At 39.5% G+C, this 24623-nt stretch overlaps 1 protein-coding gene across 3 annotated transcripts in view; it reads right to left on the reverse strand.

Moving 5' to 3' along the window:
- The window catches only part of ELP1 (elongator acetyltransferase complex subunit 1), a 51470-nt gene that overhangs the window by 16678 nt on the left and 10169 nt on the right, over positions 1–24623 (reverse strand). For all 3 annotated transcript variants that reach the window (XM_057498910.1, XM_057498909.1, XM_036903314.2), the window contains exons 5-26: positions 22042–22122; positions 21266–21351; positions 19784–19880; positions 19340–19430; positions 18144–18267; positions 17176–17269; positions 14505–14735; positions 13473–13643; positions 12584–12683; positions 10742–10924; positions 8575–8681; positions 8147–8250; positions 6932–6985; positions 6742–6847; positions 5735–5850; positions 5312–5385; positions 4513–4591; positions 4336–4415; positions 2972–3109; positions 2778–2863; positions 2287–2435; positions 574–697 (exon numbers count right to left, since the gene is read on the reverse strand). In XM_057498910.1, coding sequence (XP_057354893.1) covers positions 574–697; positions 2287–2435; positions 2778–2863; positions 2972–3109; positions 4336–4415; positions 4513–4591; positions 5312–5385; positions 5735–5850; positions 6742–6847; positions 6932–6985; positions 8147–8250; positions 8575–8681; positions 10742–10924; positions 12584–12683; positions 13473–13643; positions 14505–14735; positions 17176–17269; positions 18144–18267; positions 19340–19430; positions 19784–19880; positions 21266–21351; positions 22042–22122 — 2475 coding nt within the window. The remainder of the gene's footprint in view (positions 1–573; positions 698–2286; positions 2436–2777; positions 2864–2971; positions 3110–4335; positions 4416–4512; positions 4592–5311; positions 5386–5734; positions 5851–6741; positions 6848–6931; positions 6986–8146; positions 8251–8574; positions 8682–10741; positions 10925–12583; positions 12684–13472; positions 13644–14504; positions 14736–17175; positions 17270–18143; positions 18268–19339; positions 19431–19783; positions 19881–21265; positions 21352–22041; positions 22123–24623) is intronic.

Below are 24623 nucleotides of genomic sequence, written 5' to 3' on the forward strand. Positions count from 1 at the left end.
CCAGCTCAATCAGATTCTCCCAGAAAGCTTACTACCACGCCAGGTGACTTCCTTGCCTGTCTCAGCGCTCAGGAAAGAGCCACCACTGCTAAAGCTAGAACTGCACTCGGGACAGGGACAGCGGGGAAGCAGAGCTGGCACTATACCTGGTCTACTCCATCACTTCCAATTAAGCTACGTGATCCAGGGCACTGCCAGTGGGCACTGCCGCTCACTCTAGACAAGCCAGATTCCCCTCAGTGTTTGCAAATACCATGAGAAGAATGAATTATCAACCAATTTTGATTTTTGAGACACTGAAATAAATATAGTTAGTGATCATTCTCAACCCAAAAAGGATCTGCTCTATTTTTTAGTTAGGGAGCCCCTCCAGTTCATTAAAAGTCATTTGCTTTATCCTCAGCTTTGTAGAGCATACGATAAAATAAGGTGCACATATATAATTGTTAAAATTTTCAGGAATGGAAACTGAAATCAATCTATGTCTAAACGCACATTTTATTTTAATTTATTCTTTGCCCAGTCCAAAAGAAGATTTGAAGTAGAAATAAACACACTAATCCTCACACTTACCACATCTGCTGAGGTGGCCAATGGCTTTCTCATACCGTCTCAAGTATTTGTCTATGGTGAAGCGCTGATAATTAGTTTCCATTTTCTTAAGTGTATTAAGAAATGGAAGATATTCTTTGGGATCCTAAAAAAAGAAAAAAATAGAACTTTATTGTCTGTGATTATGTATAATTATAAAAATAAAAATACATAACAATATATCCAAAGCTACATAATTTTAAAAATATGAGCAATATTAATATATGCTATATATAATGTAAAAATAAAACTATATAGAACAAGTTTTGGTAAAAGCGAGTAATAACTCAAACTTACCTCAGTCTCACAACAGCCACTTATTTCATAGGCTAATAGAAAAAGAGTTCCCATCTAGAAGACATTCAACAAATGCATCCAAGTTTCTCCTAAAAGTGCTAGGCATCGCACTTAGAGCTGTTTTTATGGCATTTCATGCTCTCCGTTTATAGACCAAGTGTTAAAACAAAGGTCAAATTAAACTGAGCTGGACACCAAACTCTGAGGCTCTCTCAACCAGATTTTTATTGGCACTGATCACTTCCAGGTCTGTGCCATGCCCTGTAAGAAAACTGTTTTGTTTTTCAAGTAGCGATGCTTCCTGTTCTTAATGCAGTTTCACTGGGCAGACAGAATAAATACACAGAACACAGGAAAAAGAACCAAAACAGGAAATAATTAAGCGCTCACGCCTATGATGGAGAGGATAACTACAGGCCAAAGTGTTCAGTTAACAAACATTTAGTAAGAATCCTTTACATACAAAGAATGCAGGAAAGCCTTCACCTCAGGAAACTTATCATCTAGTAGAGGAGATAGACTGGTATGCAGGGGGGAAGCGCCAGGTGCGGTGCAGCACCTGTGAGGGCCATCTCATTCAGTCCCTACCCACCTCCCGCAGCAGATGCCTTGGCACCCTTTGACCCCGGTGAGTGAGAGGGAGCAGATGAGTGGGGAAGGCACCAGTGGTGGAAGCCCATGGGCATGTGGGAGACAGAAGTAAAGCTACCTGTGAAGGTAAGTGGCGGCTGGCAGGAGGCAAATGCACTGCCTTTCCTCCCCAGGCTGAGGAAACAGGGAAATATCTGAGACCAGAGAGACACACAGAGACCCAACCATGGAAGGGTTTTTAAGCAATAGTGCGGCTTCTGAACTTTCTCCTAGGAGCAATGGGGAGTCCATGAAGGATTTTAAGCAAAAGAGTGAAGGATCAAAATTCCCTTTTTGGAAATATCACTCTGGCAGGAGCAAAGAGAAGAATGAAAGGGGATGCAACTGAGATAAAAAAAAATGTGCAGACCAGTGGTGCTCAGACTTTTTGACTGTAGCACGCTAGGGGGGACAAGAGACCCCAAAACTCTCTATTCTCTCTATTCCCACTTTCTACTGGGAAAAAAAGCTACATGACAAAGTGAATTAGAGAATGAATTGTTCATTGTATTTCCTTTATAAGAGGAGAATTTGCTAACACATATGCCCATGATCTTAAAAACAACCAAGTAATTTTATTTCACTTGCTCAACCTAGCAATCATAACACTTGGATAAGCCTAGAAGTATGAGAGAGAATGAGGCTTAGAAGCATGGGTCCCAAAGACTCAGATCTGCCCTCAGGCCTGTTCTCTCAGCATTAGTATCAGTCAAGATACCGCACTTAACAAGAACCTAAAAGATAACAAAGTAGTAACTCCACACAAACCTTCTGTGACTTCTCAGCTACCATGAGGACCAAATCAAAGTCATAGGTGCCAAGAGAATGATCGTACAGTTCATCAACATCTACCAGAAGTAGCAGGTACTTGAGGGCCACTTCCGCACTCACAGCATCCGGGGCCAGCGGAGCACGCCCTGTCAGCGTGTAAGAGAGCAGAACAGAACAAAGGCACTTAGGGAAGACACCCACACGGCCAGCAACATAATCAAAAAACAGTAATAAACTTTCCTGTCCTGACCTTTCCTATCCTGACCATCTGGGGTCCTAGATGTGGACACCAGATGAATATATACTTTTGACTCTTTTGTGCATGCTTTGTGCATGCTTAGGGCAGCGCCTAAGAAAAACTGACCCGGGTCTTAAAACGGCAACCAAAAAGCCACATGTTAACTCTGCAATGTGGCCAGTCAATCTCCAAAGGCTGGAACACTGGTAGGAGTGAAGGCCCCATAAGCACTCTGGGAAGGGGTCTCTACCTTGGAGCTCGTGTACCTTCTGCAGCACAATTTCCAGTTCTGGGGTTGTTTTCTTCACGTGAGCAGTGAGTATAGACAGGCAGTACCTGCGGTGGTAGGTGAAGAGCACCAGAACGGGGAGGATGAACAAACTGAGGAAGGACAGCAATGCACTTCTGTCACTCAAAGACGCCTGCTAATGACGGCACACGTACTTGTGAGGATCGATGTTCTCCATGGCTGTTCTCACAGCGTCACAAATTAGGTCTATGTTTTTCCCATGAGAACCCTTCAACAGCTGGACAGCGCTGTTAACTGGTGGGGGGTACATGGTCTTCGTGACATCTTCCTCCCTAAGAACAGTCATTAAAAGATCACTAACCGAACATGTGTCCCAGCTATCGAATTACTAACATATACCCAGGTGTGCTGATGAGATAATAAGTAAAAATGACTTTTGGAAGATGGCTTAATTATATTCATATTAGGTGAAAAATGAAGGGACTTACTGAGAAATGAAAACACGTCCACAAAAGACTTACGCAGCAATGATCATAGATGTTTTATCTATGTTTGCCTCAAACTGGGTGCAGTCCAGGTGTCCATCCACAGGGGAATGGACAAATGAACCAGCAGGTCTACACTGTGGCATACATACCACTGAGCAACAAACATGAATGAACCCGTGACACACGCAAAAACACAGATGAATCTCAAGACAATATGCTGAGTGAAAGCTTAATTTTCACAGAAGAGTAAATGCTATTATGATTCCATTTACATAACATTCTTGAAAAGACAAAATTGATCTGTGGTGAAAAATTCGGAACAGTAGTTGCCTAGCGGGTGGGAACAGAGACGGTTTTGAGAAGGGATTTGGAGGAACTTTCTGAGACAAAGGAAATGTCCTCTATCTTGATAGAGGTTTGGGTTACATTGAAGCATGTATTTATCAAAACTCATTGAACGGTACACTTATGATCTGTGCATTTCACCACAGATGACTCTGACCTGCTGGGGGGGAACCCATACACAAGGAATGTGCTATAGTTAATGTTATGCAAGGTAAAATATTGACACATAAAGTGGACTAATGTCTACAATTAACTTGAAATTTGTCTAACAAAAGGGCGAATGATGGATGAATAGATGGTATACAGTGATAAACCAAATAGACGAAAACATGAACTGTCGTGGTACAAGATCCTCACTGGACAATTCTCTCAAGTGTTTGGTGTATTTAAAATTTCTTGTTAAATTGGGGGAAAAAATCATCACAGAAAAAGATGCCACTTAACTTCAATCTCATAAGACAAATTGGTTTATATGTACACCTAAAACTAAAGCCAAACAGTAATTGTGAATGACATGTTTTAAAGTCTTAGTTTTAAATAGACTATTTCTATAAAGAAGGGGAAAGAGCAAAAATCCAGTACATGTGGCATCTATGAGTTACAGTGATTTAAAAAAAAAAAATAGTGAATAGTAAGTCATTTTCCTCCTCTAGCTATCTATGTTTGATTTCCTAAACTAGATAAAAATAAGGATATGATACTCATGAATTGTTCAAAATACTTACTTTAATTCTGTGAAAAACAAGTTAATGTGATTTACAGAATCAATCTGTCTTACAAAGGTTTCCACATTTTCAAGGAAGACCTACCCAGAAAAAAAATAAGGTCAAAACATTTTAGTTCTGATCACATTAGCTCAAGTGTCAAGAAAGCTGAGGTAAATATCAGATTTAGAAAGTTACCTGAGGGTTATGATCATGCATCAGATTGAGATTAATTCTCAGTTTTCTCATGCATTCAAATGCTTCTTTAAACATAAGTCTGTGAAGAGACAGAAAATGGACAGAAAGGGCATTTCACAAAAAGTGTATAGCACATGGATCCAGCATGTTTTCAGTATGATACAAACCAGTTATAATTACATTACAGCCCAAACACCAAACGATTACTACTGGATTTCCCCTGTGAAATCACAGAATGAAAAAACTGGGTACCAGATTCACATATTTTCTTAAAAAGGTATGACTTAGTCATCGTGGCAGTCTGAGGACTACATCCCCTCATACACAGGACAGAGAATCATCAACTTAGGTCTTCATTAACAAAATGTTAACAAAGGTCATTCTAATACAAAGTTTACCCAAAACAGATTCAGACAATGGAACATTTCCTTCATTAATAGTGGCTCAGACATTTTTGGGTCCTAGGCCTCTCCGTACTGAAAGCCTTGGGCCTTCTCCTGGATAAATACACACACAGTGTGGTGCAGTTTTCCTGGATTCACAGGCCATCCAGAGCCCAGACGGATCCCTCCAGGCTAGGAAGCCCTGTCCTGGTGATGAGCCTCACAGTTCTTTCTGCTAGGATATCTATTACACCACACACTATTAAAATCAAAGTGTGGAAAAAGCCTCTGAGAATCTGACTGAAGACATCCATACTGCAGATTTTTCAGACTTACATTAAAAAAATTTTTAATACAATACTACTGTCTTCACACAGAAGTCGTAACAAGGTCAGTAGTCATGTACATATACTTACTTGTCCAACCACTTCCGAATCTGAGCTAAGACTAGGGCTCGATGATGAACAACTTCTAAGTTTCCCCTTGGCATCTTAAAATAAATAAAGCAAATAATATTTTTAATCAAAGAGAAAAAATTTAAATATCCAGGATATACAACTTTACATTAACTATACAGAACTAGCACAACACTGTAAAATAAGCACACTTCTGGCAGAATCCAGTTGTGTTCAATACTTATTTTGACTTTCCATAGAAAATTCTTTTTTGCCTTACTAGGAAGAACCTCTATGAACACTCCTTTGTATAATGCTAACAGGACCCAGCAAGGTATGCCTTGTAACAATATGTCATAAAGGATAAGAGAATGCAATCAGCAACAATGGTGTTCAGTATTGACTGCCTAATGACAATCAGAAACAGCACAAAAATCAACTTACCTGTAATACAAGCTTTGTGTCTTGGGTCACAACAGTGACGATGCGTGAACCCCTCTCCACCTTCCGCAGAGATTCCCCGTTAGAAACATGGTGGCTGCTCAGACCTGCCTGCAATGCTAAAGACACCAACTCACTAAGCCTCAAGAATCACTGCCATGACAAGCCACTCTCCATTAACTGCAGCTGAAACTGAAAACATGTTCTCTGAAAGCATGTTTTCCAAAATAGAAGAAGGCAATTAACAACAAGGTTCGTTTGCTCTCCCACTCAACCTCAAGATCGTTAACCTTCCTGATCAACAATCTCATACGGAACACGCCCTCTCTGAGAGCCCTCATGTGCATCCTCCCATACAGAACTTCTCAACTGACTTGAAAAACACAGGGAGGACTGAGCAGCTTCTCTGTTTTTAGCATTACCAGTACACTATAATGCAATCTGTGAAAAACCCTCTCTTTCCAAGTTAGAAGCAAAAAAATAAATGTAGTTTTTTATAATAACACACACACACACTCACACTCACCCAGCAGGGTTATGTGGATGACAAAAAAAAAAAGAGCCAGTTTCCTACAAACCACAAGATGGGAGTCCTTCACATGCACAGTGCAGTGTCCACATGAGAAAGGCAGATTGCAAAGAAGTTAGAGCATACTGCCAGTTTGTATCTACATGGTAACACAAAGTAAGATACTGGATTAGCTATTTAATAAAATGTCCTGAAAAATTTTTTTTAACTTTAGGAAGCTCTATTTAAGGAAGGACCTCCCTTCTCTGAAGTCCTTGCTAACTGGTGTAGAGTATTTCCCTCAGATATGTTGGGATTACGGGCTAAGTAAATGAACTCTAAAGGTTTCTCCAGTCTAGGACTCCATGACAAAAAGCCAAAGTAGGTAACAAACTAAAAAGTCACCAAGACTTAAAAGGGCCAAAGATATTTTCTATTTTTTATTTTATACACTATAGAGGAACTATTTTCTATTTATACACTGAACTGAAAAAAAACTTACTTTTAAGTGAAGCATCTCTCAGGCAAAAACACTGGCAGACATGGGAATGGGTCGTCAACAATAAAAACTCATCATATGTTGCAAAGGATGTGATATTGGAAGCAACCTACAATAAAGCAAGGGAGAAAATTAGCTTTATTGCTTGGAGTCAACACGAGGAAGGATCCAGCACCAAACCAAGCCTTGGTACCTCAGTGTCATTGACGAAAAAGCGACATCTGTCAGTCAGACCAAGAACACATTCCTGCAAATAAACAAACTGAAATTAGAAACAATTCTAACCAAACTAATTAAACCTAACTTTTCTGTTACATAGTTCTAGTGCCCTGTGATTTCCCAAGTCTTTGCCACCAGGACTGAATGTAGATACCTAAGATGTTGGTTGATCCAGTGCCAAGTGGAGTATCATGCCATCTTATCTGGGAGCAAGCCCTGTCATTTCTAGTATGTGTATCTCAAATATATTCTTTCTGCCCCTCACTACCTCCACTCCAACAGTCGTTTCCACTCTCCACCAGGCAGCCAGAGTAACCTTTCATACTGTGAAGATCATGTTACTTTCTGATTAAAATCACAATTTTCCAGTCTTTGCCATATAAAGAAATCCACACTCCTTCCTATGGTCTATCACTAAAGTCCAGCCACACTGCTGCCATTCAGTTCCTTGAATAAGGTGAGCTGAGCTCTTTCCAAGCTCAAGGTGTGTACGGTTCCTTCTCCCCAACACTCTCCCTTTCTTGGGGTAGAGCTTTTTTTCCTTCACATCTCTGCACATATACCACGACCATTAGAGGCTTTCCTGGACCACAAAAGTAGGCCTCCCCATCCTCATAGCTCCCATCCTCTAACTGGCTCCTACACACCTCACTATTCTCTACCATTATACTCCGCTCACTTTATGTTCCTATCACAAGGGAAAATCACAGCTATATAGACAGATCACAAATTCCAGAAGAACAGGGATTAGTCAGCTGTTACATTTTATAACCTCTGTATCCTACCACCTGTCACAACTATAGGCATTCTAATATTTGATGAATGACAACCTACTGAATACTATTTTTGAGATTATATTTCTGCTGTCTCCAACAGGCATTTAATAAAGCTAACTTTGAATGTTCTGTAAAACTGGGGATAAAAGTCCGCCAATTCCATTTTTCTATTTTGAATTTATACCTCCAAGGAAAGGAAGTACTACTACCAACTACTACATGACAGACAATCTCTTAATCTCATTTCACAGATGAAGAAACTGAGTCTCAGGAAAGTGGCTAACTTCTCATTGTTGCCTAGAGATTTGGCGGAGACTCAAGGTCTGTCTGCCAAGCCCACGTTCATTCTACCTAATGCCATGAGTCCCTGGGTCACTGCTCTTGCTAAGTTTTCCTGTCCTATGTTCACTTACCTCCCCTCCAATCACGGCCAGTTCAGTCTGTATGCATGGATAAGGAAATCGAATGGGAAACCCACCACGGTTCTTCCATGGTTCAGCAGCCAGAGAGGGTGACTCTGCAGGATTGACAAATAAGGTTTACAAAGAGCTGGTTTGCTCTTTACAAAAAACCCTCACACCAATACTCACTAAAGCACTGAACATGCGATTCCAGTCATTTTCCAAATATATTCAGAAACTTAAAAGTACTCCAGGTCATCATAAGAGAAACTAGAGGTAGAAAACACCTATCAATTCCACTCTATAGCTTAGGGTTTCCCAGGGTAGTTAAAAGACCTAACAATCAACCAGCACTGAAAAGGTACTCACAAGTACATGTTCTCAAGAATTAAACATCTATACAAGTCATAAACATGCTTCCCTAACATTCTGATACTCACCCCAAAGGTACTTAAGTATCTGGCCACCAGCCAGCTGCAATGCTATGGACTTGGTCTTGGAATTGCAACACAGACTGATTATGACCCCATCCACTGCCACAGATGAACTAACAAAAAGTAAAGAAAAAGGGAGGAAACGATGTGAACAGACCATTTATCTTGAAAAATAGTAACATTTAGCTGATTTTGCAAAACAGAAGCAAGCCATTTCCCTTTGGTGTTGCACTGCCTATTTCAATATAATATACACATAGTACATATATACATAAATATATATATACACACATACAATACTGTACATATACTTAAACGCACATATATACACACTGATAAACTATTGCCAAGTCGAAGTCCAGATAAAGCAGTTACCTGTCACGTGACACTATTTTCCACAATGCCAATAGGCCAGTATCTACATTGTCAAGTCAAAACGTCCAGCAGCATCTTACTGCAACTTACTACAATTTACTGCCTTCATTAGACATGCATGGCACCAACATCGTATCTGCATTCTTAAAAATACATTAAATAAAGCAGTGAATCTGTAGGAAAATGAGCACACTCAGTATCTCCTATTGCTATATTGAGTCATGGAAATCCGAAGGTCTTCATTAATGGGAAGTGGGGAATCTGTTATTGCCATTCTCTTTTTCCCTGAGTCACTGAACAGAGTAGACATGTCATAAAGGAAGTGGGAGAAGTAGGGATAAAAGCAAATAGTGCCAGTGCTAATATTTATTCAAAGAGTTTTTAACCAATCTACAGGAAAACCCAAATGCCCAAATTTTGTGAGGATAAATTATCCATGAATGAGTTAAGCGAACAGACTGGAGCTGGACTAGCTGAAACTGGACCCTGGCTGCACCTGCTTGATCTCAGGCAGGTTATTTAACTGCTCTGTGCACTAGCTGTCTTAGCTATAAAATGAGGATGCTAATCGTACATACTTCAAAGAGGTATTGTGAGAATTAAGTGAGTTGATATAGGTAAAGAAGTTAGATGAGTACCTTTTACAAAGCACAAGCTATAGGAAATGTAAGCTATTAAGAGCCATAAGCTGATTGACAGGCTTTACATTCCTAAAAGACATTAGTATTTTGTATGAAAAAATAGTCGTTTTTGAGAGGCCAAAGTCAAAGCAGAAGAAATATATTTTAAATGACCTCCTTTTTCCTTTACAGCAAATGAGATCACTGCAACTAGCTTTTCCTTCTACAAACTAATGATAAAGAATTTCAAATTTAGAAAGGTAGAAGCTTGCATAACGGAGGCATTTCTAATACAAATTTCTCTGCTTTTCAAACATAAGCCCCTGCCTAACTTTAGGCATTGCATGTAGCTAGAACATATTCTATATCCAGACACCATCACAAAAAGCTTTTCAAAAAATGAAGCAGTATGAGTCTAAGATTACAATTGTGTTTATGGTATATAATAAGGAAAGGTTCCTACTTTTGCAACAAGGGTTTTCAGAACTTAAACCTAACCAGTAGACCTCTAATTACAAGTGAACCTGGGGATTAACATCAGTGTATGCCTATGGTGCCAAGTTTTACTGATGGGAAACCAAGGATTTCTCAGAGCTGTCTAGACAATGCTGACTACTACACAGCAGGGCTTACACCACAGGGAACAGCACTCATTAGCCGAAGCCTGTTGTTACATGACAAAGACGCAGTCAGGACTCCGGAAGCCAGGGCCAGGAAGCAGTAAAATTTTAGCAAGAAAAAAAAAAAAAAAGAGGAAACCTTCTAGTAGTAAATGTAGTGAAATGTATAGTCAAATGCAGACCAATGTATAGAAGAGGCGGGAAGAAGCATTTCAAAGTCATCACATCAAAATGAAGTGCAAATATACAGATTCTTGTAGTTGACTGCAATAACTAACAAGGGCAAGTAGAGTGGCTAATTCTCATGGACTAACAATTGCCCTGCTGGAATGTAAGTATATGCTGAATCAAAATTTTTAAGTTATTTTAGAAATGTTTGACCATCTATTGGTATCTGTCCTGTTTTTCACTCCTTGCAGTCTGTATTTTGACATGACTCAAACTAGACTTAACCCTTCTGCTCACTGCAAGCCAAAAACAAGTCCTATGCTCATAAAAGACATAAGCATTGCTCCATCTGCTTGTTAATACACGGAATACAGGGAAGAGTGCTGATACCTAACACTGAGCCATCCCTGCTCGCCATCTGTCTCAGGAGGGGCCGCAGCCAGGCGGTGAATGACTGACTGGGGGCTGGACCGACTGTGGCTTACAGCCACGAAAACATCTTCTTGGATCCAGGTGAGAAGGCTGAGCTTCAGTGGGTTTACTTCTTGGTCTTCACTGTTCTCGAATTGAATTCTGTTTTAAATATTGAAGAAAACCCAACACATGAATAAAACTTTATTAGCACAGAGATATTCCTGAATGAAAGAAAAACAAACCACCTTGCATAGAGTTAACTCCTGATTACTTAGGGGCACTGAACCCGAAGTAATGCCAAATACTAGGAAACCCAAAAATAAAGTTTGCCTGGCATAGAATATGTTTTCTACTTATTTAAAATCAAGTTTCTTATATTCTGGGACCCTTAGATTTGAAGAGAACACTTCAGGAAACTGACTACACAAGAAAACTACCTGCCCTAGGCTCCACCCTAATAAACGTCAGAGGTTTCCCACTGTCACCACTTACGAACGTTCAAACCAGTCCGCAGCAGATATGTGGGCCTCGGTAGAATGGGTACTTCCCTAAGCATCCACATCAAAGTGACCAAGAGCTCTCTCTCTCTAACGCCTTCCTCCTGCAGCATTTACACACTGGCGGAGAGCATGTTTTTGCTCCCTCATTGTAGGAGCTGGTAATTGCTACTTCCTGCCTTGCAGCTCAAGAGGCCAACCCTCCGTGCACACTGAAGAAGCTGTGTCCGCAGCCTGGTCTGCCCATGCAGCCAGCTCCCCCCAGCCTCAGTCTCCACCGCACTCAGCCCCGAGCGAGCGCATTCCTCTCTGCTTCTCCCTGACAGCCTTCTGCCCACCAAACTCCCTGTTCCCAACCCTTTCTTGCCAACCCTAAATCTCTTGAGGACCAAGAATTCATGTTCTTCATGAAATCTTCTGTAAATGACTTAGAGCTAGCCTCTCAGTTTTAAAAAAATGAACTAGATTCTAAATGGCCTCACTTTCAAGTTTGCCTTAAATCTGTCCTCTAGTGATTTCAGGTGCATGAAATGCAATAACCCATGTAAATGTTCTTCAAAAACTACTAAGCATTATAGACTGCCCCCAAATCATACATGTTGGAAACCTGTATATACATACTAAATACATTACATGTATTTAGGGAACTTATTATTTATTAAATTCAGTTATTTGTTCTATTCAGTTCATTACTATTAATTTTGGAATAAATGCTCCCAGGAAGCAGAGTAGTGTAGTAATTAAGAATATGAGCTTATCAAATAGAACAGAATGAAACCCTGGATTCTCACCAGTGACATTATCATTAATTATTTGGCTTTAGGATCATTTTACAATACGTGTAGTGTACCTGAGGTATTCAATTATACCCAATCATTTATAATATTGTTTCAATGGGAAAATACATTCTGACTTCCTCAAAACATAGCAATCAAAAGTTCTGGAATGTGGGTAGAAACAAAGAGATTGCATTATGTCAGCAGTATGTTAACAATGACACATCTTCATGTAGGTAAGCAAATGAAACTGCCTCTCATCCTCATATCCATCTTTACCAAATGGTTTTCCCTGGAGAACCAAAGCCTGTTGGAGGGAATGAGTTCCAGGCCAGCTTACAACACGCCCTCCACTGCTGCCCACCTCATACATGGCATTCAGATATACAGGTAACTGGCATCCCAGCCACGCTGAAAAACCAGGGCCCAGGTGTTCTATGTCCTGTTCTGTTCTGAGGCACAGGCTAATAACGGTTGGCTGAATTTAGGACTCCATGCTGCCTGCTTCTGTTTCCAGAGGTCCAAGATAATTAAGAACAACCTACTTGTATCTCTTTTCCAGATGAGGTGTTCTAAGAGAAACTTTAAATCCATTTCCACCCACAGCTCCCAGTTTCACTGTAGGGTCTACATGTAGACTATCACCTAGAAAACAAAAATTAAAAGCCTATCATAGTAAGCTACAAGCACTTTTCCTGGGTCTAAGTGTAAGGGTCCTGCATTTAATGGGTTCTAGAAGGTAATCCACTTTACAAATAAAGCAATCTAGAAACTAAGCTATCTCAACCTTTCTTTAATCTCTGCTATCTTTCAGGCTGAGAATTCAAAACTAATTTGAAAACAAGGCTATCAGTGCCTTGCGCCATGACCAGAGAACACAAATAAAAATAAATTTCTGGTTCTTCTAGAACATCAGGAAAGCAACTAGAAACTGACACCAGTGGGACTGTGGAAGGACAACTGGACCAGAAGGTGGCACACCCAAGCTGAGGTCCTTGTCCATTCTTGCTCAAGCAAACTGCAAACCCTCTGGTTTTCTGTTCCCTCATCTATCAAACAGGAAAACCCCATCTCTGATACAGCTCCTAGGAAGGCTGTGAGATGAGCTGAAGAATGTGCAAAGGCAATGAAAACTGTAAAACATGTTAAAGACAAAACAAGATACTAAATCATTTCCAGGATTGAATATTATTCTTAAATAACTGACTCTTCAAGTTCAATACAGCAAAAGGAATTGTTCTTATAAACCAAAGTAGGATTAAAACACTCCCACCAAAAGAAACCACAAGCCAACTAAATATCATAATGATAATGATATTAATTATAAACCCCAAAAGTTTTAGAAACGTAAGAGCTAAGGCAACACCAAACTATAATTTGCTTTTGTGTAGGGAGGACTTGATTCTGAACACTTGGTAACAGTTTTGAACATACCACATTTATAAACAGAAATCTGGTTACTGGCATCTAGAACAGCAAGGTCATTGCTCTTTTCAGGGTGTGCAGAGAATGCAACTTGATTCACAGGGTGAGGAAGCAGCAATCGGTAGGTGCACATAGGAGGAGGCACAACACTCTGCCGGAAGACTGTCACCAATACCCTGCCTGCGTGTGAGAGAACGAGAAGGAGGCTTGGACACACGGATGTTCAATTAGTAAAATAAGGCATCTGAATGGCACAGTACCACTAACAACATTGGAAGAAAACACACAGTAATTTTTACATATAATTTTTGGCATTTTTATTATGAATAAGTTTAAACACTGTGTAGAAGGGAATATTAAGTGTCAGAGCTCTGTCTGTAACCGGCTACCGTCATCTCCAAGCCCAGAGCAGTCCACCTCTGGGTTTGGAGGTCTTGGGTGCCAGGAACCAGGCCTAGAAGGCCAGGAGGTCAGAGTTCTAGCTTTAAACCTAATCCTCCAACCAAGCCAGCCTAAACTAAGGTAATGATTCCCTTCAAAATACTGAAAGCACTTCCTCATGCAAGGATTTGATAAGAAGGCAGTCTGATTAAGTCCTACATACAGAATATATGATTATAAAATCAGTATTATGACCTCTATTTAGCATATAAATTAGTATACCAACTCACATTACAATCTTTGAAGCAAGTTTTCCTTTGTGTTATCAGCAATAGGTAAACTGTCTATTCGGGTGACGACTACTCACCCCAATTTCCTCCCCCTCACCAAACAAAATCTCTCAATCTAACTAAAAAACACCAACCCATCCTCACGCTAGACAGATGACTGTGACTTGAGCTGAACATATTGGAGAGGTATATAATTAATAAGTATTATATCAAAAACCCCACGTAAGGGCATTCCCAGCTCATCAAAACCAAAACAACAAATAAGTAAAAAGAAACCGAACAACCAAAACAGTTTTAGTCAAATCACCACATCTGCAGGCCCTGGCCTCAGGACCCCGTGCAGGCTCACGGACATTTTCCAGCTCCTTACTTCCATCAATGACAGCCACATTGGCCATGTCACTTGAACTGTCTCCTGAACTACGGTGCGTTGTCCAGTGCCAGTCATAGCAGAGGTAATGCCAGCCTCGACAGAGAACATGCAGCCGGTACGGGATCACGGGGTCCCACATCAGAGACACAATCCTGCTCTTCCCACAGGCATTGAAGGGCAGACTTTGCTTGAGATACCAATGATAGTTCCCAACAGTCCAGAGCTGAACTGCAAGGGGAAATGAAAGGCAGGCCATCAGAGGCAGGAAGACCAGACTTCATACCACTTATTAGAGGGGTATGGAGTAATCGCATCTTTTTCAAATGGCCCTTCCTGCTCAGCCTCTTCATTAGAAGGATAATATTAACACGAATAATTGTTAAAAAGAAGATTTCTGTGGGGGTAAAATGTCATGCATCAGTAAGGTTAAAAGTACACATGCTCATTTTTGCCTCTACCTTCAAACTTTATGATCATGAGAATGGAAGGCTACTAGGACAAGACAGTGCTTTAGTGCACTTTTATAAAGATTCATAAAGAAGATCTAGCAATTAGATTAAAAGTATTAAAATTCTCAATCCAGGAGCACTAGACTGGCATCATTATGTGGTACTAGGCTTAAGATGCTTATAATTTTCCTCCAGGTGCTTTACCTACAATTATGTCCAGGCTACCTTGTATTAACTATGGTTTGGACTCAGCTGTCCAAGGCAGACTTGCCTCCAATTATCCCTCCCAATATCTATTAAAAGAATAAGACTTAATCTGGGGGGTGGAGGAAATGGGGAGATGTTGGCCAAAGAGCACAAACTTTTAGGTGTGAAGTAAGTTCTGGGGACCTGATGTACAGCCCAGTGACTACAGTTAACCACACTGTGCTGTATACCTGAAAGCTGCAATGGGAGATCTTAAATGCTCTCACCAAAACAACAACAATGGGAATTACATGAAGTATGTGTTAACTAACCTTTTTGCGGAAATCATTTCATAATACATACATCTATTAAATCATCACATTCACACCTGGAACTTACATAATGTTATATGTATATATATGTTATATCTTGACAAAGCTGGAAAAAAACTACTTAATCATGTCAAAATGAACCCTAAATAAAGAGATGAGATACCTAAATGAAGATCTTATTTATAGTAAGGAAATTTTTTTCTTTAAACATTTCACTGTTCATTAATTCTTAACTTAGCTATCAACAGCAAATCTAACCTAGTTCTCTAACCAGGCTGTTATAATACTCCTACCTCACTATGAGTCTGTGAGGACATTGTGGCCATTCTCACGCAACACTTTTATCCTGAGCACATCACAGTGCCAGCCCTTGACACCCTAGTTAATCAGTTAACTCTGGCTGAACAGTAAAAAAATTACCTGGGAGATTTTTATTCTATTAAATACTGATGCATAGTCACTGCTCCAACACCCTGAATCCAACTCTGATGTGAGGCCTAAGATGAGAGCATTTTTTTCTAAAGGTATAGCCAGGGCTTAGAACTACTGTGTCAAATGCAAAAATGAATCAATGGGCTTCTTACTAACATTTCAACTAAAGAAAAAGTGCTATCAATTAAAGAGTTCAAAAGCCACTTAGAAAATAATCAAGTGAAAAAATGTATGGACAAAAATGTTCAGTGCATTGCTATTGACGATGAAAAATTACAAAACTAAATGTCTCACAGCATGGGATTTAGTAAACTATAGCACAAGTGAGTATTATACATCAATTTTAAATGATGTAGATGGAGATCTGAAATGGAATCATGTCTTTGACATGTATAAAAACAAGTTACAAAACTGCATGTATCCTACCTACAGATTTAACAAAAATGAGATCATAGCTATACTGAGACATACAACTAAAATCTGGAAGACAAGAAAATTTTAATAGTGATTATTACTGAGTGATAGAATTATGGGATAACTTTTTTTCTTCTCATTTTTATTTGCTAATGTTTCTACATATTACATATATACTGAAAAATACATATTTATAATGTGACTTATGATTTAAAAGCTCTAGGGAAGATTCTTGCTTATATTTAACCACATTTCTCTTCCCTTCCACAGTCTTCCTTTGGCTAGCATTTTGTTTCTGACCCTCCACTGTACTGATGACTCGTGATGGGTAATGCTATACGTCACCTTGGCTAGGCTATGCAGTAGAGCTGTTTGATCAAACACTAGTCTAGATGTTGCCGGGAAGTTATTTTGTGGATGTGATTAACCTTTACAACCAGTTGACTTTAAGTATGGCAGATTATCTTCCATATTGTGGCCAGGTCTCATCTTAGGAGTTTATGGCTTTAAGAGCAAAGCCTGAGATTTCCCAGAGAAAAAGGAATTGTGCCTCAAGACCATAACATAGAATCTTGCCTGAGTTTTCAGACTACTGGCATGTCCCACAAATTTTGGACTCGAGCACAAGTCTCAACTGGATTTCCAACCTGCCAGCCTGCCTTGACTCTGTTTCTCTAGAGAACTCTGACTGATAGATACATCACTGAAATCCATTAGGTATCAAAACCTAACCACCCGCTCAGTTCTCTCTGACTCCACCTCAGGACTAAGTAGAAGTGACTGATAACTCCACAGTCTACTGCTTTCAACTACATTTTATGGGGCATAATGCTGCTACATTAAGAACTGTCTTACCATAGGTTTTTAGAGTGGAATTTTCTTCCCTCTGAAGGTCTTCCAGCCAAACTGCAAGCACGGTGGAATCTACATTCCAGAGCAGGTCATTTACCTAGTAGGGAAAAAAGATGTCACCACCCTTTAACTATGTATTTACTTCTTTACAAGAGCTGAATTCCCTGCTCCCAAAAACCAAATAATCCCTCTACTTTAGCTGATGCCTAGCTATAAATTACTAACCTGCAGGGTCATTAAGCAAATCTGTATAACGTTACATGCAGAGGACTTTTAAAAAATGCATTATGCTTAACGACTTAAATAGACTTAACAACCAAATGCAAGGTGACATTTTTAGATGAATTAAATAATACTAAGGAATTATTACTAACTTTCTAAGGTGTAATAATGGAATTATAGCTATGCCAAAAATAAAAGGCTTTCTTAACTGTTAGAAATGAGTACTGAAAACATGATTTCTAGAATTAAAACTCCAGGAAATAAACATGTATGTGTGTGTAGGCCAGAGAGTGGTTAGACAGACGAACATAATTTTGCAACTTTTACTTTCAACTTTAAATTTAAATTTAATTTTAACTTAGGCTTAAATTTTTACATAATTAAAGACTGTTATTTGATGTATTTCTGCTTCAGTAAAGGTCCTAATGATACACAAGTTGCTTAAGGTTTAAATGTTATAAATGAAAAGTATCTTTATCGCTGGAGAAATTATGATTTGGTAAAATAAACAATAAAAATTAACATTTTTATTTTGTGTCTGTGGAGAAAAGATGCCAGTTCTTCTTTGCAAAATCTCCTTTAAAAAAACAACCACTCTTTCACTGAAAAAAAAGTCAGTTGTAAGAAGCCACCATTTTTATTACTATCTGCTCTGGAGCTTCTATTTACACACCCACATCAAATATGAACCTTCTCTACAGCTGTGGAAGGTCCCCTAAATTTGATGGTGCAACACCTCAGGAACCTACCTTAACCTCATCTTTGAGGAAAGGAAGTGTAAAATGTCCATGGAGAAGTCCATTTTTCTCAAAAAACACAACATCCTGCTGGTTGGGTTTCTCTTGTGTAGATGCAATCAAACTGCCTGAGGGCCTTAAAGCAAACCCAGGATTTAGAATCACCAAGAGCACAGCCAGCTGGCTCAGAACAAGACAAAACTTAGAAGAATGATCTTTCCAGCAAAAAAAAAAAAGAGAGAAAGTCTTCACCCAAGGAAGTTTTAAATCACATGTGCCTCCTGGCAAGTGGTTCACCCTAGTGTGGGACTTCACCTGCCCAGAGGACACAGTGCCTTTTCCTCATCTGCACAAAGGCTGTATTTGCCCACAAAGCCATACAAATTTAGACTGCACTTGGGGGAATTAAAAAAAAATAATAAGTTTTTTAAAACATTCCAAATGTCCTATAAAACCATAACCTATTTTCCTTCAATTACAATATTTCAACAAATATTCCATGCTCACGCAGGTATTTTTTTTGACTCCTCAACCTACTGAAAACATTTCAATCACTTCATCTTTCATCTGTCTCTGGCGTTTTAAAGACATTTCTCTCTCTGTGCTGCCATCCAATTGCCACTCAAATACTGGTGGGAAATAAGATGCCTAAAACCTAGAGACCTAGAGGTTTTACATATAACAGATGCTCCTGAAGACAGAGGGATATTTCTTCTAAGGATATTCGGGACAGTCACATACCCAGGCAGGCTGCACAAGGGTACTGGGCCAAGAGGGGAATCAGGCCTGAATCTAACCCACGCGGGAGTCTATGCAGAGGAAGAAAGTCCTTTTCCTAGTTCCACCAACACTCCACTGCCCCACAGAGCTTTGCAGACTGCAACCTCCCATCTTCTGTTTTTCTCAGTGGCTTCATCTAGGCCCTGTTCACAACCAGTAAGATGGATGAGCCTTAGAATGGTGAGATCTGTGAAGAAGCTCAGAATCTACTATGCAAATTGAATTCAGACTTCAGAATACTTAAAAAAAAAAAAGGAAAAAGAGAAAAAGAAATACACAGGTGTGTGGGCAATGAGAAAAAAATTAATATCCCTTTGTGTTACATAAATACCTTTTGTGTTAAATACGCAACAGTACACCCTAGTGCCCTACCCCAGTTTCAAGACATTCTCTGAGGAAGAAGTTCCCAGGTTTCTTCTCCCACTTACTTCCAAGCCATAGCTGGTCCCAGTCCTGCCACAGGCTCACTGGTTGACTGTAAAACAAACTCTCGGTTCCAGACTCTGACCTTCCGAGCTCCTGCACAGTAGTGAGAGTTAGAAAACACACACACACACACGCACACAAACCGAAAACATCATAAATCTTGTCAAGTCAGAATTTTTCAAACACCTTCCTTTTTAATAAAACTATCATGGTTTTACAAAGCCAATTAGATCAATCTTGTTAAGAATGTATACCCAGCAGGTAGGAGGCTGGACCAGATGGCCTCAACGAACTCTTCTAGTTCTTAGTTCTAAATTCATCTAACATCTAAAACATCTTTCCTTGTATGCGTAATTAAAGAAAAAAATCTTCCAAACAAAAGGAAGAAAACTTTCCTGAATTTAGTAAGATAAAATTTTTTGATTAACTGCAATTTATGTCCATACCTGTCTCTGGGCAAACAACACTCACAGCAAAAAACTGTCCATCACCACGCCAGGTAACTTGTGGCCTATGGTCATCCCAGGGCAAAGCAGACTCATGCTAAAGAGGAGAAGGAACAAAACCTTACTGGGGAACTGCAGGGCCCAGAATGAAATAGCTTCAGACAATTAAAGTGGAATCTTTTCTATGAGGTTTAAGCTATCTAGAAAACCAGCTTCACAGAAGCCTCAAGACCCCTTCTTGAAGGGCCTCTTAGACCCAGAAACCATTGAGAAAACAAAACAAAACAAAACCCTTTTTCAAGCATTAAAAAAGTGGCCTCCAAACAGAGCAACAGAGGCAACGACCTTTATATTTCTACATATTAAAGATAATGAACTGAGGAACTGGTCAGGTAATTAAGGAAATAAATGCTCTGTTGTCCAACTATAAGAGGGCAGAGTACTGGTTATTCACTTATTGTATAAGTTTCACAACAGCACACAGAAGAGTTGAGAAGATGAGGGAAAGCTGGGGAGGAAGAGCGAGAGGTAAGAAAGCCAGCAACGATGATGGCAAAACGGAAAAGTTCCTCATTCTGCGAGAGGAAGAAAGGTCTCCACTGCCACTTGCATCTCAATCCTGAAGGCCATGAACACCAGCTGGCAGGGTGGGCACAACGACCACCTGAGCAGCCATCATCACGACCCAGTGACAGACTACGTCAGATTGGCGCTAGCACCACTACCTGCCCAATGGGAAATACACAGCAGACTAACATTTATTCTCACTGAAACCCCCCTAGGTAGACAACACAAACTTCCTCCAGTGAAGGGTTAAGAGATGAAATATGAGTTACGTGGAATTAGCTAGAAATAATTAAAGACAGAAAATGTAAATGGCAAGCACTGCATTATTGATTCATCTGTACTAGAAGGGGAGCTTATGGAAATTTCTACATAGGATATAGAAATCTTGGCCTCATCTTCTTTTCTCACACCCCACATCTGATCGATTACCAATAAATCCTGTAGCTCTATCTTCAAAATGTATCCAGAAAGAAGAAAAACTAAGAGTTTCATTCGAAAGAAAAAACTCAAAAAAGTAATATATTCTTATGTAGGAAAATTATAAAAACATGCCTGTGAATGAGCAACACTGAATGTAGGACAGCAGATCCTTCTGGGGAGGAAGAGAAGGGTATCAGGAAGGCATATAGAGTGCTCATTTCCATCTGTGACAATTTCTTTTTTACACTGAATATTGTTATAATTATTTTCTGTACTGAAGGAACACTTGAAAGACAAAACAACTTGACAATAAAAAAAGAAAAAAGGATCTTTCTAGGATGACTCATTCCCTGAAGGCTTTGAACAGTTTCAATTTTTACTAAAGCAGAAGAGATCTGTCCATTATTAGCCTCGAACTGGACACCTAAGTTCCTGGTGGGTGACAAAACTTCTATTGTTCCAGTCAGGGCTCTTTACCCATCAGACCAACCTTACCATTTGTATCTGAAAGGCTGCTTGTCTGCCTTCTGAGCCATGGAACTGGGTCTCCTTCCTGCCCCATCCAACAGTGATAAACTTGCCTAGAGAAAAATTGATCGAGAATATGCAAGACAACCAATAAGCTAAATGAAATGAAATAAAACAGTTAACTTGCTGTTCTTCATTAAGTTAGTCACTGGCAATTACTTGGGTCCTCTAAGAACTCTCAATAAACTGACCAGCAGAAACCTATGTTCCATATTACAGCACCAGTGATTTCTGAAGAATCTGAAGTGCCCTTATTTTGGAAAGCACTTTATTGCCATCTTATTTATATTCTAAATTCCTTTCATGAAGTTAGCAATCCCAACTTTACAATCAAGAAGAATGAAACATGAAGAATTTACAAGATATGTTCATGGATAACAAAACATAAAATTCAAAACAAGAGCTGGGAATAAAATTCTGATTATAAGTGTTCTATCAACTAAATATATCCAAACAGACTGTAGATTGTGGAATTCAACCCCTCACATAGACAGAGACTGAGACCCTCTAGTGGCAGAGGTCAAAATTTAAACCCTCAAGCACTGATTTCTGCTCCCCAGGCCACTGACAAAGCCGAATCTCAGAACTGGAGAGGCACCAGAGACATACGTTTTAAGATCAGGAACTAAGCTACCAACCTGTAATGAATGGAGGTTTAAGCTTCACAGTTCCTTTAGCATGCAAGAAAATGATCAAATCCAAAAGGAATTTCAGATCACACAATGTTTCATAGCTCTACTCACTTTCACCAAAATCATCCTGATGGATTTGCTGTTCCATGATTGGCTCAAAGTCTTCTGTCATCATGATTAGGGTCTGCTGACCTTGGAAGGGCATAAAAAAGAGTGATTTTGTTTTCATGTAACAAATTTGCCATTCCATAAGTACCTAGGGCATGAGAAGCTACAGAGCTGGAGTGGAGTTTATGGTCAGAACAGGGCAGACAGAATTCATTCAAAATGTTTTCATTCTCATTAAAAAAAAAATTTTTTTTTTAAAGCTTTGACTGGGTAAGTCACCTGGTGCTTATTCTTGGCCCTTTGTGTATATAAAACCAACATAAACGTTTGTGTAGCCCTCTTGCACTAACTTTAACACTTTAGCCACCAAGATATCTTTTCAAATATATATACCTCATTAGGGATGCTAGTTTGCAGAAACTCATCTGAAGTGAAATTTAAAGGAAAAAAAGCAGTGAGTTTTTTTTTTTTTACAGTTTTTACTTGTATTTTTAAATAAACATTAAAAACATGCAACTTTTATCACCAAGCAACACTGGAAGGGACTCATCTTTTAGTGGCCACATGTGCATTTCACAGATGAGGAAGGTGCCCCATCTAAAGAAGTCAGTGATTATTACCTGGGTCATCAATGTTATTATATCAGTGGCCTCTAATTCCTCTGATCAAATTTCCTTAACAAAGACAAAATGAGTCCCTATAATTGATTAAAACCATTCTTAAAACCCTCCATTTTCCTTTCTTTTCTTGACAGGAATGCTAGAGTTTTCTTTTTTTTTGATATCATTAATCTACAATTACATGAAGAACATTGTTTACTAGGCTCCCCCCTTCACCAAGTCCCCCCAACATGCTCCTTTACAGTTACTGTCCATCTGCGTAGTAAGATGCTATAAAATCACTACTTGTCTCCTCTGTGTTGCACAGCCCTCCCCGTGCCCCCCATGCACTATACATGCTAATTGTAATGCCCTCTTTCTTTTCCCCACCCTTATCCCTCCCTTCCCACCCATCCTCCCCAGTTCCTTTCCCTTTGGTAACTATTAGTCCATTCTTGGGTTCTGTGATTCTGCTGCTGTTTTGTTTCTTCAGTTTTCCTTTGTTCTTATATTCCACAGATAAGTGAAAACATTTGGTACTTGTCTTTCTCCGCCTGGCTTATTTCACTGAGCATAATACCCTCTAGCTCCATCCATGATGTTGCAAATGGTAGGATCTGTTTTTTTCTTATGGCTGAGTAATATTCCATTGTGTATATGTAACACATCTTCTTTATCCATTCATCTACTGATGGACATTTAGGTTGCTTCCATATCTTGGCTATTGTAAAAAGTGCAGTGATAAACATAGGGGTGCATCTGTCTTTTTCAAACTGGGCTGCTGCATTCTTAGGGTAAAGTCCTAGAAGTGGAATTCCTGGGTCAAATGGTATTTCTATTTTGAGCATTTTGAGGAACCTCCATACTGCTTTCCACAATGGTTGAACTAGTTTACATTCCCACCAGCAGTGTAGGAGGGTTCCCCTTTCTCCACAACCTCACCAACATTTGTTGTTGTTTGTCTTTTCAATGATGGCGATCCTTACTGGTGTGAGGTGATATCTCATGGTGGTTTTAATTTGCATTTCTCTGATGATTAGCAATGTGGAGCATCTTTTCATGTGCCTGTTGGCCATCTGGATTTCTTCTTTAGAGAACTGTCTGTTCAGCTCCTCTGCCCATTTTTTAATTGGATTATTTGCTTTTTGTTTGTTGAGGCGTGTGAGCTCTTTATATATTTTGGATGTCAATCCTTTATTGGATCTGTCATTTATGAATATATTCTCCCATACTGTAGGATACCTTTTTGTTCTATTGATGGTGTGCTTTGCTGTACAGAAGGTTTTTAGCTTGATAGAGTCCCACTTGTTCATTTTTGCCCTTGTTTCCCTTGCCCGGGGAGATATGTTAATGAAGAAGTCACTCGTGTTTATGTCCATGAGATTTTTGCCTATGTTTTTTTCTAAAAGTTTTATGGTTTCATGACTTACATTCAGGTCTTTGATCCATTTGGAGTTCACTTTTGTGTATGGGGTTAGACAGTGATCCAGTTTCATTCTCTTAGATGTAGCTGTCCAGTTTTGCCAGCACCATCTGTTGAAGAGACTGTCATTTCCCCGTTGTATGTCCATGGCTCCTTTATCGTATATTAATTGGCCATATATGTTTGGGTTAATGTCTGGAGTCTCTATTCTGTTCCACTGGTCTGTGGCTCTGTTCTTGTGCCAGTACCAAATTGTCTTGATTACTGTGGCTTTGTAGTAGAGCTTGAAGTTGGGGAGCAAGATCCCCCCACTTTATTCTTCCTTCTCAGGACTGCTTTGGCTATTCAGGGTCTTTGGTGGTTCCATATGAATTTTTGAACTATTTGTTCCAGTTCATTTGGTAATTTGATAGGGATTGCATCGAATCTGTTATTGCTTTGGACAGGATGGCCATTTTGATGATATTAATTCTTCCTAGCCAAGAGCATGGGATGAGTTTCCATTTGTTAGTGTCCTCTTTAATTTCTCTTAAGAGTGTCTTGTAGTTTTCAGGGTATAGGTC

The sequence above is a fragment of the Manis pentadactyla genome, chromosome 3 (genome assembly GCF_030020395.1).
Source record: "Manis pentadactyla isolate mManPen7 chromosome 3, mManPen7.hap1, whole genome shotgun sequence".
Classification (NCBI taxonomy): domain Eukaryota; kingdom Metazoa; phylum Chordata; class Mammalia; order Pholidota; family Manidae; genus Manis; species Manis pentadactyla.